The sequence below is a fragment of the Vicia villosa genome, linkage group LG5, assembly GCF_029867415.1.
Source record: "Vicia villosa cultivar HV-30 ecotype Madison, WI linkage group LG5, Vvil1.0, whole genome shotgun sequence".
Classification (NCBI taxonomy): domain Eukaryota; kingdom Viridiplantae; phylum Streptophyta; class Magnoliopsida; order Fabales; family Fabaceae; genus Vicia; species Vicia villosa.
The window spans coordinates 96,259,084-96,272,952 of NC_081184.1; the positions used below are offsets into that span (position 1 = coordinate 96,259,084).

Sequence of the window (13,869 nt, forward strand, 5' to 3'; positions counted from 1 at the left end):
GCAAGGCGTCTCGTGGACCTCTCCTTCCACATCAATATACCTGAAGGACGCAAGATGGCTTACTACGTGTTCTTCCTCCCCACATATTGTGACTATCTTTCCTTGAGTCGCGAATTTGAGTTTCTGATGCAATGTGGAAGTCACGGCCCCAGCAGCATGGATCCATGGACGTCCCAGGAGACAACTGTAAGACAGGTGGATATCCATCACAAAGAAGGTGATAGTGAAAAGCTGAGGCCTATCATTATTGGCAAGTCAACCTCCCCAAATACTGATCTCTTTGACCCATCAAAGGCTCTCACTGTCAATTCACTCGGCCTTATCTCGACACCAGAATAATCTAGCCTCATCAAAGACGACTTCGGTAATACATTCAGAGAAGATCCATTATCCACGGGAACACGAGATAACATAGTCCCTTTACATTCCACTGATATATGCAAAGCTCTATTATGGTTTCTACCTTCGGAGGGCAAGTCTGCATCAGTGAATCCCAATCCATTACCAGCATTGATGTTTGACACCACCCCTTCAAGTTGATTCACTGAGATCTCTGGAGGGACGAAAGCAGTACTTAAAAGTCTCAACAAAGCGTTTCGATGTGTCTCCGAACACAAGAGCAACTGCAAGATCGAAATCTTTGATTGAGTTTGACTCAGTTGGTCAACCACTTTATACTCACTTTTCTTGATGATCTTTAGGAACTCTTCCATCTCTTTGGCCACAGTATCTTCAGAGTTAGAGCTTTGCCCCGGATCCACCGTATCTTCTACCACTCTTTTCCCTTTTGCTTGAGCTAGAGCTTCTGCATTGTCATCACGAGTATTCTGGGGAGGATTAAAAATACGACCACTTCTCGTCATTCTTCCAATGCCCACAACATTATCAACATCTTCTTTCTCAACCGACGCTTTAACCTCATACTTGGCCCCTTGGTAGAAAACTTCTCCTCCATAATTCCATGGGATCGCTTTTTCACTGTTATATGGGACGGGACCAGGAAGTGTAATAACCAAAGGAGGTGCTCTTGTAGGAATTGGAATCTTGGCAGGAGTATACGGGATAGATGCCACATTAACTGCGTTTTCAACCATTTCAGGACGTCGCACACGCTCAAACTGTAGATACCCACTATCCATCAACTGTTGAATCCCATCTTTCACCTTATCACAAACAGATGAAGTGACCATGCAATTAGGGCAGAATTCTCCACAACCAGCGTATAGTCTCATCCTCAACAATTCCTTCTTCAATAATGGCAACAATGAACCCAATTCGATCACATCCTTAACCAGGTGAGTGTCTTCAACAACCTCAATAGCATTTGCTGCATGGGTTCCATGGGGAGGCATAGGATTCTGAACAACATTAGGTCCTTGAGTAGGAGTAAACTCGATGGCTTTGGAGTCGAGAAGATCCTGGACTTTATGCTTCAATGCTTTACAGTTTTCAATATTATGTCCATGTGACCCAGAGTGGAACTCACATCTTGCATTGGCATCCCAATTGGCAGGCAACTTAGCAGGAGTGGCCAAAGTCCTCAATTGGACCAAGTTCAAATCGAGGAGATATGGCAATACTTGTGCGTATGTCATTGGGATCGGATCAAAAGCTCTTTCTGGCAATTTCGGCCGTTGTTGGTTCTGACGCGGCTGATACCCTTGTTGTTGATGTTGGAAGGGAGCATTTGGGATAGTCACAGCGGCTACTTGTTGATGAGCCTGATTTCTGCCACTACCATAGTAAGCAGCACTCGTTTCACCTTCTCTTTTCTTAGCAAACCCATTATATGGCTTCTTTCCACCAGCCCCAGAGGAGGAACTAGCAGCACTTGGATTCTGTATTCTACCAGCCTTAATTCCACTTTCAATTCGCTCACCAATCATAACCAACTCGGCAAAACTTGAGGATGCAGAGCAGGCGGAGTAGTATTGACCCTCCAGAGTGTTGGTGAACAGGTCCATCATTTCTCTTTCCAACATGGGTGGTTGGACCCTAGCCGCCAGCTCGCGCCATTTCTGCGCATATTCTTTGAAGGACTCATTAGCTTTCTGGGATAAATTCTGTAACTGAGTGCGATTTGGTGCCATGTCAACATTATACTGATACTGCTTTATGAAGGCATCAACCAGGTCTCTCCAACTTCGGATATTAGCTCTCTCCAATCTCATATACCATTCCAAGGATGCCCCAATCAGGCTATCTTGGAAGAAGTGCATCAACAATCCTTCATCCTCTGAGTACACATGCATTTTGCGATAGTAAGCTCGGACATGTGTCTTAGGACAAGTATTCCCTTTGTATTTCTCGAAGTCGGGTACCTTGAATTTCGGTGGCACACGGACGCCAGGAACTAAACCCAAGTCATTGATATCCATACCCAATCCTTGACCTTCCATTGCCCTCATCCTTTCCTCCAGACCTCTAAACATCCTTCCAGCATCCTGTGGGAATCCCCATTCACTTTCAGGAAACAAATCCTCGTGTCGGTCCTCTTCCAACACGGGGATAGCAGCAGCCCTTCTGATTTATTGTGTAGTCTGTCCTTCAAGGGTAGGCTGGGGAGGCCCACGGGGATTACCTTGATTAGCAGCAGGAGGAATTACACCAGGTCCTCCGATCACAGGTTCACCATTGACACGAATATCAGCAGGATTTCTTTGCGGGGGGTCCGCGACAACCTGAGCAACTGTGTCCATCCTGATTCTGAGTTCTTCTTGGCGATCAGCCATGTTTTGCATGACTTCCATAAACTGAGCCATCTGAGCAGTAACCTGAGTTCTCATCTGGATAAGATCGTCCCTTAACTGATCCATTTGCAGTGAGTGATTAGCCCTTGTGTAGTAGCGATGTGTAGGCGGAGGTGCAATTGCTGAAAGAGAAAACTTGATCAGTCAGATAAGAACACCATCTGATGTACCTGTTTGTGCATGATGTGCATGAGGTGCATGTGTGCATATGATGTGAGGTGCCATTTTCAGAGTATCCAAAATATTTAATATTAATCAAGAATGTTTAACAATGTGACAAAAGATAAGCATCAAGAGGAAACAAAAGACTCAAATTTCATTAATAATCTCCTTTTGAGTTTGGGCATACCCATACATTGACAAGATAGTTCAAACAACAGAAAAGACAAAGGACCCCATCCAACAAGCCTGGTGGTGGTCACGAAATACAAGCTCAAACACTAATCCATCTTGGTGTAAAACAAAGGTCCTCCTTGTTTAAAGTGCTCGTCGCTCCACTTCTTAGTTTCATCAAACATCTTCTTGGTCACTTCTCGATCTCTTCCTTTGACAAAACTTTGAATCACCACATCTTTGCGAAACAACTGCCCATCTAACATATCACAGTGGGCCACCAAGCTCTCACATCCTTTGCAATCAGGGAGGGTATTCTTTTCAGATATACTTTCCATTTCTGCTATCTGGTTTCTGAGTTTTGCATTCTCTTCTGTTAGTCGAGCGGAACGGAGATGACTACCTTTAAGTTGTGTCTCCACGGCTATCCTTTGAGTAATTTCCTCCTCAAGCTTCTTCTCGATTGCTACCCTTTGGGTGGTTTCCTCTTCAAGCTTCTTTTTCAAACTCTTTACTTCGGCCCTAGCCTCTTTCTCTACTCTGAGCTTGTGAGCCCTTAAATCTTCTCTGTACTCTCGCTTGAGTTTTTCTTCTGCTTTCTTCACCGCCTCTTCTATAACCATTTGATGGTCCTCAATACGAACAGTGGTAGCTCTTTCACCCTTTTCAGTTCTAGCCCTTTTTTGAACTCTGGAAGATCCTCCTTTCAGCATTTTAACCTCATGTGCTAATTCGGCCCTTTTCTGATCCACCAAGAAGTACTTTATTTTACCGTCTTCCCCTTTTTCTCGCAACCTGATATTCTCCACATGTACTTGGTTGTACTCCTCAGCTGGTACAGTGGCAGTTAAAATCTCAGGTGGTTGTTCATATAGAGGTCTAACCTTCGGGAAAGGCAGCAGGCGCTCCTTAACTCTTTCTTCAACCCATTCAGTATAAGCTTTCTTAGCAATAGCATTTTTTTCCCCCAAGGTAGTTCGGTCTTCTGTATGAATTTTGTTCCACGCACTCCTTACTTTCTCCAAACCATCTGGATCGGTTCCTTTTTCAAAGCAAACGGACTCAAATATCTCTTTATCCAACGGCTTGTCTTTCAGTATAAAACCCAACTGGCGCAGTGCTAGCTTCGGATTATAGTTGATAACTCCTTTTGTCCCTATGAGAGGAACATTGCCAAAACTGCCACATCTGGTTATAACTTGCTCGATGTCCGTTCGGAGGTGATACCAAACAATATCATTTGCAGTAAGTCCCATAATCCTTTGGGGCCACTTCTGTGAATCTCTTGTAGTGACAAATGCTCCGCTTTTAGGCAAATGTGAAGAAAACCATTCGTACAGTATTGGCAAACAACCCCCAACTGATCCTTTTTTTCCATACCTAGAATGGATGGCATAATAAGTGTCGGCCAACAGAGTGGGTACAGGATTTTGATCCATGAAGAGACAAATGGCAGTGAGATCAACAAAATTTGGAATATTCGGGAACATCACTAATCCATAGATCATGACGGCCAGGAGAGCATTGAATTCTTTCCACTTTTCCTTATCAGCAAGGGTTTCAGCTTCCCTCATCAGAAATTTCACATAGAATCCATGGGTCCCACCATTAGGCTTCCAGTTATCCTTAACGTCCTTCATGCTCAAATAAAGAGCACCAGCAATGCGATCCATTTTGGGCTTCTCGGGTGCACACACAAAAGGAACCTTATGTTGAACTTTGATTTGAAGGATATGTGCATACTCCTCAAGGGTAGGGGCTAATTGGTAATCTTGAAAGGTGAAGCAGCGCAGCTCAGAATCATAAAACTGAAGAAGAGTGTAGAGACCCCACTCATCAATACGAGTAGTTAACATAAGCAGAATGTGGCCATAAGTCTTTCTGAATTCATCCAAATTTTGCCCAGTAACTCGGGTGCTCAATCGGACCAAAGGTGTTATATCCTCACGGTAGAAACTGCAAGAGAAGGTATGCTTCGTAGTCTTTTTGTTGACGGTCACACTGTTAGCCATTCTTGATGAGAAGTGTTGACTTTGGATACCTGAAAAATGGCATGCATATGAATATTAATCTCTTTTCTCTTTTTTTTCTCTTTTTTTCTTTTTTCTTTTCTTTTTTCTTCTTTTTTTTTTTGAAATTAAACATGCTATGATGATTATGATGCAATGAAAGATCCTCCCCACATAGGAGAAGTGTATGTTTCTTCTGAACAGGATTGGATGTTGCAGGACCAAAAATCCGGCATAGATACCGCAAACCCACGAGAACCATAGTCACCAACATAATAGAACAGTCACCAACGGTACCTGTCATGAATATCCCACCCCACTCACAGGTGAATCTAGGTCAAGGTAGGTCAAAAGGTCTCTAGCGTTAGCAACTCTCCTGAAACACCATCATTGTTGCAAATACATGCCAACAACGGTATCCCATTCGAGTCTCAGCTGGTCGTGGGTCTCATGATCGCAATCAACAGAACCTGACATTCTGTTGGCGTCATGACTATCCACTCTATCCTAGGTATCCTATGTGTTAACTCTGGCCTGGGTATTGGGCCTTTTACCTCATAGAACAACCCACCCAACCTGCAAAACAAAGCAGAAGAATATGCGGTCCCCATGGGGACCCATAATATAGTCCAGATGCATGATATGCAAGCAGAACGTAAAACATGATATGCATATATACAACATATAAACAAATAAACAAACAAACAAAGAAACACCCAATAAACGAACAAACAAAGGCTAGGATCGACTCGCTAAGAACGGACCAGCACAGGTCTAGCAACGTCCCCAGCAGAGTCGCCAGCTGTCGCTACCGCGAAAAATGGAATCAGAGTTGCCACTAATATATTTATCCCATCGCGGGAAAGGAATATCAGAAACCTAACTCGAAACAAGGACAAGGTATTTCGACCAGAGAACAGGGCACGGGAGTCGGTTACGCAAGGGGAAGGTGTTAGCACCCCTCACGCCCATCGTACTCGATGGTATCCACCTATGTTTGTTTCTATCTAATGGGTGTATCTATGTCTAAACCTAAATGCAAATGAATGAAAAAGGAACACGGGGAAAAGAAGGAATTATTTACAAGTGTGCTCGCTTAGGCCCCGCGACCCAATGCCTACGTATCCCTTAAAAGGAATCAGAGCGACCGTAGTTCGGCTCCATAGTTTCCATTTGTTTTGTGTTTTTTAGTTGAACAGCGGTTAAGGTCACAATCCACGATGCTCGACCTTTGGAGACTTATACGCCTAGTTTTGGAAAGGACTTAACTTCTTCTTAAGCGCCTAACAAGGCAAAAGAATGAACTTGGGTTTGTGTTTTTTATGTAACTACATGATGAACAAAACCCAATACAAGGTTTCGCACCACTTCGTCACTTTGTTTTAATTTGAGTCTTTATTAAGTGTTTTAAGTGTTTTTGGTTGGGTATTTTTTAAGGGAATTTACTTTGCAATTAGAATCACATAAAAATGTATAATGATCGAGAAGCAGATTAGGGAATGAATCCCACTCACTTCTATCCCATTATATAATGTTCAAGAAACAGATTAGGGAATGAATCCCACTCATTTCTATCCCATTAATTAATGTTTGAGAAACAGATTAGGGAATGAATCCCACTCATTTCTCTCCCATTAAGTAGTGACCGAGAAACAGATTAGGGAATGAATCTCACTCATTTCTATGCCACTAAGTGATTGAGAAACAGATTAGGGAATGAATCCCACTCATTTCTCTATCACTTTCTTAATGTGATTCGCCTCTTTATTTATTAATGTTTTAAAGTTGAAAAGAAAAAGAATGAACAAAAGGGAACTAACCTATTCTCTAATCTAAGTTATTCTAATCTAAGTCTAATGGCCCTAAGGTCAAGGATAACTATCCTAACCTATCTCAATTCCTCTTAACAAAGAAGGAAGAGTCTAAGGGAACATGGCAAAAGAATGGAGTTACAACTCCAACAAGATGAGAAGAGAGCCCTAGGGCAGTAGCAAACCAAGGAATTAAGTGTCTTAAATCAAACACAAAAGCATCATGGCAACACACGAAAATATTCACAAGAAGTTACCAAAGTATCGCTTGAATCGTTACTTAACAATTAGCGAACTAACATCAATTAATCGAAACAAAAAGCAAATGAAAACATTAACAAAGCTTAAAGTCAGTAGCTATTAGTTCATTTATAGGTCCAAGACCTCATACCAATTCATGTTAGTCAATTAACTCAAAACAAACAAGGTTCTAACAAAAACTAGACAAAACTAGGTCAAAACTAGTTAGTAAGTTCAAATGGCGAATGAAGTTAGAAGAATGCAATCAAATGATGGAAGTCAGTAGCTAACAACCTCTAATAGGTGTCTAAACAATCATGGAATCAATTCACAAAGTCTCATACAAAATTATAGGTCATTTGGACAAGTTATGATACAATTGTTAGCCAAAAGCAAGTTATTTACATGTAAGAAAGGAAAATTCAAGTAAAAAGAGAAGACATGATTTAAAAATCTAATTCCAGGTCTTAGGACCTCTAAACATCTCTAATTATATGTACAAGAAGGAACCAACATTATTGCATGAATGCATTTCAATTTGAGCGCACAAACGTCACAATTACCTATTAGAAACGCATGTTAATCGAGTTAAACGAAACTAACCAAATACCAATGAAAAACAAAGAATCAGGAATTCATTTTTTACACACAATATCATGGATTAGTCTACAGTGTCCATACAAAAATTGGCGATTAAATTCTGATCCTAAGGTACTAAACGAAATTAATTTGCAAAACATATCAAACTTAAAAGTAGAATGAACACATGTGAGGAAAAGATTTATTAACAATAGTAAAATAATTTCAAAAAAATCTACAAAAAAAACCACAATTATCTACACACATTATACTATCTAAAAAATATTTTTATTCATTTTTTATTTGAAGGAAAATCGGTCAATGAGTCAAAAGTTATGGGAGAAACAATATTGAAAATAAAATCTAAGTCTGTCTAGAACTAGGGGTGTGTTAGCAAAGGCCTAATGAACTATGCCAATGTTATAATGCATCTGGGCCTAATCCAGGGGGGGTGCGAATCAGATATGGCGCAAGGCCTTGTCCCAAAACATGGCCCAGGCTGTTTTATTGTTCTATTTTTTTTATGCAGCATTGATTTTATTCATTTATTTACAACATGTGACTATAGTCCTAATAAAATGTAGCATGAAAATATTATGTGGATATACACATCAATGGGTCAAGTGCAATTTAAGTCATAAAAGACAAAAATGGACTCCACTAGCCAATCACAGCGCGACACACCATCACATAATCATATGGATAAAACAAAAGCAACAAAATGGGAGACACAGCCAATCCCAGCGAGCCACGCGTCCAGGTCGGAAAAGAAAGGGAAAGAGAAACAGACGCCGGAATAGTGATTCCGGTCGTCTTCTCCGTTTGCTCCCACGGCGGAGCTCGGTCAAATTTTCCAGAAAAATAAAAAGGGACCACCTTCCTACTCTATTTTTCGTGTAGATCAAGGATCTACCAATAGTTTCTTCCAATTATTTCTCTATCATTCAAACCAAACCAAATTATGTAAACCCTAACATTCAAGATCTACTCTAAGGCACACAAAATAGGTACCAAAACAATCCTCATATTGCAAGAAACTCCAAACACGCAATCCATACACTCATAAGAGGTCTATATCACGCAAACAGAATACATGCTCAATGAATATGCAACAACTTCGATGCAAACATGGCGGTCTAAATCCTAACCCAATCCCTGATGACGGGTTCCAGGCCTATATGCTTCTAAAGCAATGGAGAGAGTCACTTACTTGGAGAGATATTGATCAAGATTTGTGGAGATGATTGCTTCCTTTGTTCTTTGATGATGACGAATGCGAAGGCATTGCTATGCGTATTCTTGCGAGAAAACGAACTCAGATTCGATGAAGATCTTGCATCTTGGCATTGATGGTGATAATGATTGTGTCGTGAGGAAGGTGAGTGTTGTTGAAGCTTGATGAGTAGCAATGGAAGATCTTGAAGCTTTGTGGTTGGTGAGTGTGAATGAGAGTGAGAGTTTGTTGATGGAGGTTGTTATGGTGAGAGAGGGATGAAGTGAGAGAGAGAAAATGAGTCGTGAGTGAGAAGAAGAAAAAAAATCTGAAAATCTGAAGTCCTCACTTGGTGAAGGGTTTGGAATTATATAGTGTGTATTGTCATACCCCAAAATTTACCTTCCACACTTCTCTCATAACAAGGTTTAAGAACAAACCCCAAAAACCTTGCTCATTCAAATGATCCAGTCAACTGATGCAAACTTAAAGGTCAACTACAATCAAAGCATGATCCAAACCATAATCATTGGGCAAACATCAAGTGTAGGGATGCATAACCACCATTTGATCAAAGATTGATCATGATTCCATTAATAGAAACTCAGAGATGAACAAATGCAAAAAGGTTCAAATTAGGGTTTCTTAGGAGAAAGTCAACCCAACTTTGACTGGGCATAACTTTCACATGGAACATCAGAAATTCCCCACTCAAAGCCTATTTTGAAGGAAATTGAATTCTCTACAACTTTGTGTCTCACAAGCCAAGGTTAGAAATGCTTCATTAAAGAGATACAAAGCAAAAGATTACAGGTCGTTTTCAGGCATCCTTCAAAAGCAGTTTTTTCCCAAAGAGGATATGATCAAGATAAAAGCTCCAAATGAAAAATATGTTCCAAAGTGGCTTGTAGAGGACCTCTTTAGGTTTCTAAAAAGTATTAGAACTCCCTCATAGCTTAAAAATTGAAGGAGATGTGCTTGATCAAAGTCAGATGATTTTGAGGGACTAAAGGTGAAATAAGAAGGCAAAAATTGAGACTCTTGCAAATGGGCCTACATTCTATGACCCAAACTTGGTCCACAAGCTATCCAAAACATATGCCATAAATTATATCATTTTATTTGATTTTACATAATTTTATTTCATTTAAAATTAATTTTTAATGATTTAATTAAATGAAAAATCAAATATTTGATAGAAAGTATATTTTGGGTGATTCTCAATCAGAGTTTATGACCAAATATAATCATATTTTCGTGCATAAATTAAATGGAAAGAATTGATACAAAACAAGCCAAGTTTAGTAACTTAAAAATCAAGAAATCAAATCAATTTCTCAAACATGGAAAGATTTGATTCAAAGGCTTTTTGATTCTTTTCTTGACCTAATTCTATTCTCCTATAAGTAGACAACATAAGCCAGTGGACTGGGGGTCGGAAAATCTGCGGAAGAGAACACTTGCAAGAACATAAAAATTCTCCAAGAAACTCAAGATCGGTTTCAGAGAATTAGGGCGTTTCAATCCAATTTGAAAGTTGCAACAGCTTCGTTGAGAGATTAGGAACGTGTCTGAATACTTATGCGTCATCAGCACCCCCAGAACAACCTCCTATAAGCCGAGGTAGGTCCTTTAAAACCTTGTTTCGATTGGCACGATTTATGCATCCATGTGTTGATTTGCTTATGTTTTATGGTTTGTGTGATGTTTGTGAATGTTCTTGTGTAATTAATTGGATTTCTGGGCATTATATACTGAGCTGCCATTGTTGACCGAATAGAGTTTCTAGGGTTGTAATTGGGGCTTTCTAATAGTCGTGAAATTGAGTCAAATTAGTAGCATGAACCGATTCGTATGATTGATACGAAGAGGATAGGACAGGTGCGCCATATTTATGTGTTGGTATGTCTTAATCGCTATTTCCCAGGTCCCCATGGCTACGAAAATTATCGTAGCTAAATCGCAGCTGATATACGCAGGTTTTTGATGTCTTCTTGAGGAAGACGATGACGTGTTTCCTTGTTATTGGGTCGTTTGAAAATTCGCGCGTGTTTCCATGCGATGTGCTGTTTATTTTATATATTATTATGAAGGCGTTTCTTGAACGCGTGCAGGCCCCAGTTGAGTTGGTAAAAGGGGATTTGTGACCCCAGGGACGTGGGTTCGATACCCAGCGTCCTCTCTTATTTTTTTTCTTTGATTTTCTTCCCTGATTCCATACAGTCTCAACCATAAGTCTTACCATGATCCCTCAAAATCTGACCATTAATCATCCTTTCATTCAGATCTGACGCCCCTGGTTGAGCCTCCATACCATATGCCCTATTAACAACCTCATATAATCACAACCTAATTAACTAATTTGTTTAATTAATATAATTGTGTGTTTAATTAATTGGTTCTCATATTTAATCATAATAATTATATTTGGTAAAATAAAAAATATATTTGATATTATTATTAAAAATTATAATTTGTTATTCGTGCCGATTAAATCGATTAATCGCTATGGTTAACAATATTTTTAATTAAAATGTTATTTAATTAAATAAAAATTGATTTCTATTATTTGGTTAAACGGCTGCAACTATTTTATTAGTTGTGGTGATTAACCGTTTTCTCCTCGATTTAATTTGTTACTCTTTTTAATCGAATCAATCGATTGCGAGGGGTAACAATGCATATAAAATTCTATAAAAATTATTAAAATATACCTTAATTCATTATTAGTGATAATCGAATCAATCGATTAAAATTGATAGTGATGCAAATTTCAGATCTTTTAACTATGGTGATCAAATCTATTGATCATTGCGGTTAATAGTGCCAAATCGGGGTTGTACGCCCACACTTTCAAATAATTCTCAAATCCATCCAAAATTACAAATTATCAAACTACGATAGGCCATTCAAAAAGCCTCTAAAAAACCATATCAAATCAAATTCAAACTTTAAATGGCGTACAACCCTTCCCGAACTACGTAGACTCTGATCCTCCCTAAGGAGGTACGTAGGCACTTGGCAACAAGGCGAGTCCCCCTCTTCAAAATCTCAATCATGTCATTATAATTTTGCTTGCCACATTTCTTTACAAACCCTGCCATGCAACCCTAATCTTTGATATATTAGCCTTTAGGAAAGGGCTGAGGGTGCCTAACACCTTCCCTCAGCCTGATTATAATAACTTACCCTCAATCTCTTATCTGTGTAGGGTTTCCTATTCGCCCTTCAGAATAGGTGGCGACTCGAAAGCTGAAATTTTTAGGCAGGTTGCTACAGCTGGCGACTCTGCTGGGGACAACACTATTAGGTTAATTATTATGCTCCTAAGGCTTGAGTGGGTTTAGGTTTATGGCTCGTGGTTTGTGGTTTAGGGTTTGTGGCGCATTTTAAGGTTGGCAAATTGCCACATTTAGGGTTTGGGGGAGGTTTATCTTTTAATGAACATTAAATTATTTATTTGTTTATTTGTTTTATGTTTTTATCTGCCTGAAAATATTTGCCTTTATTATTATATATTTTGCTCTATTTTCATGTCGGTTAAACCCTAAGTGTGGGAGTTAACTTTGAGATCAATAGGGGAGTACGAATCTCCTACGAATCTCACTGATAACTCCACTCGGAGTGGGTTAAGTGTTCGGAAAGGTCCAAAACGAGGCTTGACTTTGTTGAGGGCTGGACTGGATACTTGGCTGATCTCTCCGAGAACCTACCCCAAAAATTCGAACCTCATGGATAAAATGAGTCGTTTTAAAATCCGAAGAGACAAAGAGTCTCGGAGGCTACGAATGACCCCATGAGACCTTCTAGAACCCCCCATAAAAGGTTGGCTCCCTAGAGCCCCCTACGTCGAACCTATGAACCTGGGTTTCTTGAAATATTATGTTATATATGTTTTATATATTTTTTTTTTGTTGCTATGATTTTTTTTTTCTTTTTGTGTGTTTGCATGCATCATCTCTCATTTGCATCCTCATCATGTTTTATCCACAAAAAAATAGTAAATAAAAAAATATGTAATATAAATGTAAAAATATATTCTATTTGGTGAATGTGTAGGAAGGATGAGTACCAAGAAGACCATTGTTCACTTTTCCGTTTCCACTCCGGATATCAAGAAGCTGAAAATAATCAAGGAAAAATTACCATCAAGTGCTTTGGATAGGTTTGTAATCCGCTATGGGAACATTTTGGACTTGCTAAGGGTGAGAGTACAAGAAGAAGCAATTACTGCTTTGGTTCAATTTTATGACCCTCCGCTTAGGTGCTTCACTTTTCAAGACTTTCAGTTGGCTCCAACTTTGGAAGAGATAGATGCTACGTTGGGGTTCTCAAAAATTAAAAAAGAATTCTATACTGGTGTGGGTAAAGAAGTTGACTTTTCAGATTTGGCAAAAGCTTTGGGGTTATCTGCTACGGAATTGAAGACTAATTACAAAACTGATGGGGATGTGCATGGGATCAAAAGATCTTACTTAGAAAATCAAGCTTTAATGTATGCTCAAAAGAAACAATGGGACATTTGTGGACATTTACTAGCTCTTTTGATTTTTGGAGTTGTTGTATTGCCCAAAAATGTTGATTATGTTGATCCCGCCGCTATTCATGCTTTCTCCTCCTTTAAGGTTTATGGAAAAGATCCTACGCCAACTATCCTCGCTAATATTTACTATGCTATTCATATGAAGTACGAAAAGAAGAAAGGAATGCTATTTTGTTGTGTCCACTGGCTATATTCTTGGTTGACTTCTCATCTCTACAAATCCAGTTGCTTTATCAAAGAGCTTGCTAGGAACGAGTGGTCTCAAAAGCTAAGGGCTCTTAAAGCAGATTCTATCCTATGGTATGCAAAGAAATTAAAATCTGATAGGATTATTTACAAATGTGGAGATTTCGACAATGTGCCATTAATGGGGACTCTTGGTTGTATTAAT

The 13,869-nt window shown here is 39.4% G+C and overlaps 2 protein-coding genes across 2 annotated transcripts; both read right to left on the reverse strand.

Annotated features, from left to right (window-relative positions):
* Positions 1-206: 206 nt before the first annotated feature.
* LOC131605037 (uncharacterized) lies at positions 207-2,399 on the reverse strand. Its single transcript, XM_058877438.1, has one exon. It carries the CDS (start codon positions 2,397-2,399, stop codon positions 207-209), a length of 2,193 nt encoding a protein of 730 aa, XP_058733421.1.
* A 129-nt stretch (positions 2,400-2,528) lies between these two features.
* LOC131605038 (uncharacterized) lies at positions 2,529-5,095 on the reverse strand. The gene is made up of 3 exons (XM_058877439.1): positions 4,790-5,095; positions 3,856-4,708; positions 2,529-2,872 (listed from the first exon to the last, which is right to left on the reverse strand). The coding sequence occupies exons 1-3, from the start codon at positions 5,093-5,095 to the stop codon at positions 2,529-2,531; spliced, it is 1,503 nt and encodes a 500-aa protein (XP_058733422.1).
* Between the last annotated feature and the right edge of the window lie 8,774 nt (positions 5,096-13,869).

Coding starts and splice junctions, on each gene's coding strand:
- LOC131605037 (XM_058877438.1), bottom strand. CDS start 2,399: ATGGAAGGTCAAGGATTGGGTATGGATATCAATGACTTGGGTTTAGTT.
- LOC131605038 (XM_058877439.1), bottom strand. CDS start 5,095: ATGGCTAACAGTGTGACCGTCAACAAAAAGACTACGAAGCATACCTTC. Junction 4,709..4,789: donor AAATCAAAGTTCAACATAAG/GTTCCTTTTGTG, acceptor AAGGACGTTAAG/GATAACTGGAAGCCTAATGG. Junction 2,873..3,855: donor GCGAGAAAAAGGGGAAGACG/GTAAAATAAAGT, acceptor TTTCTCTTTCAG/CAATTGCACCTCCGCCTACA.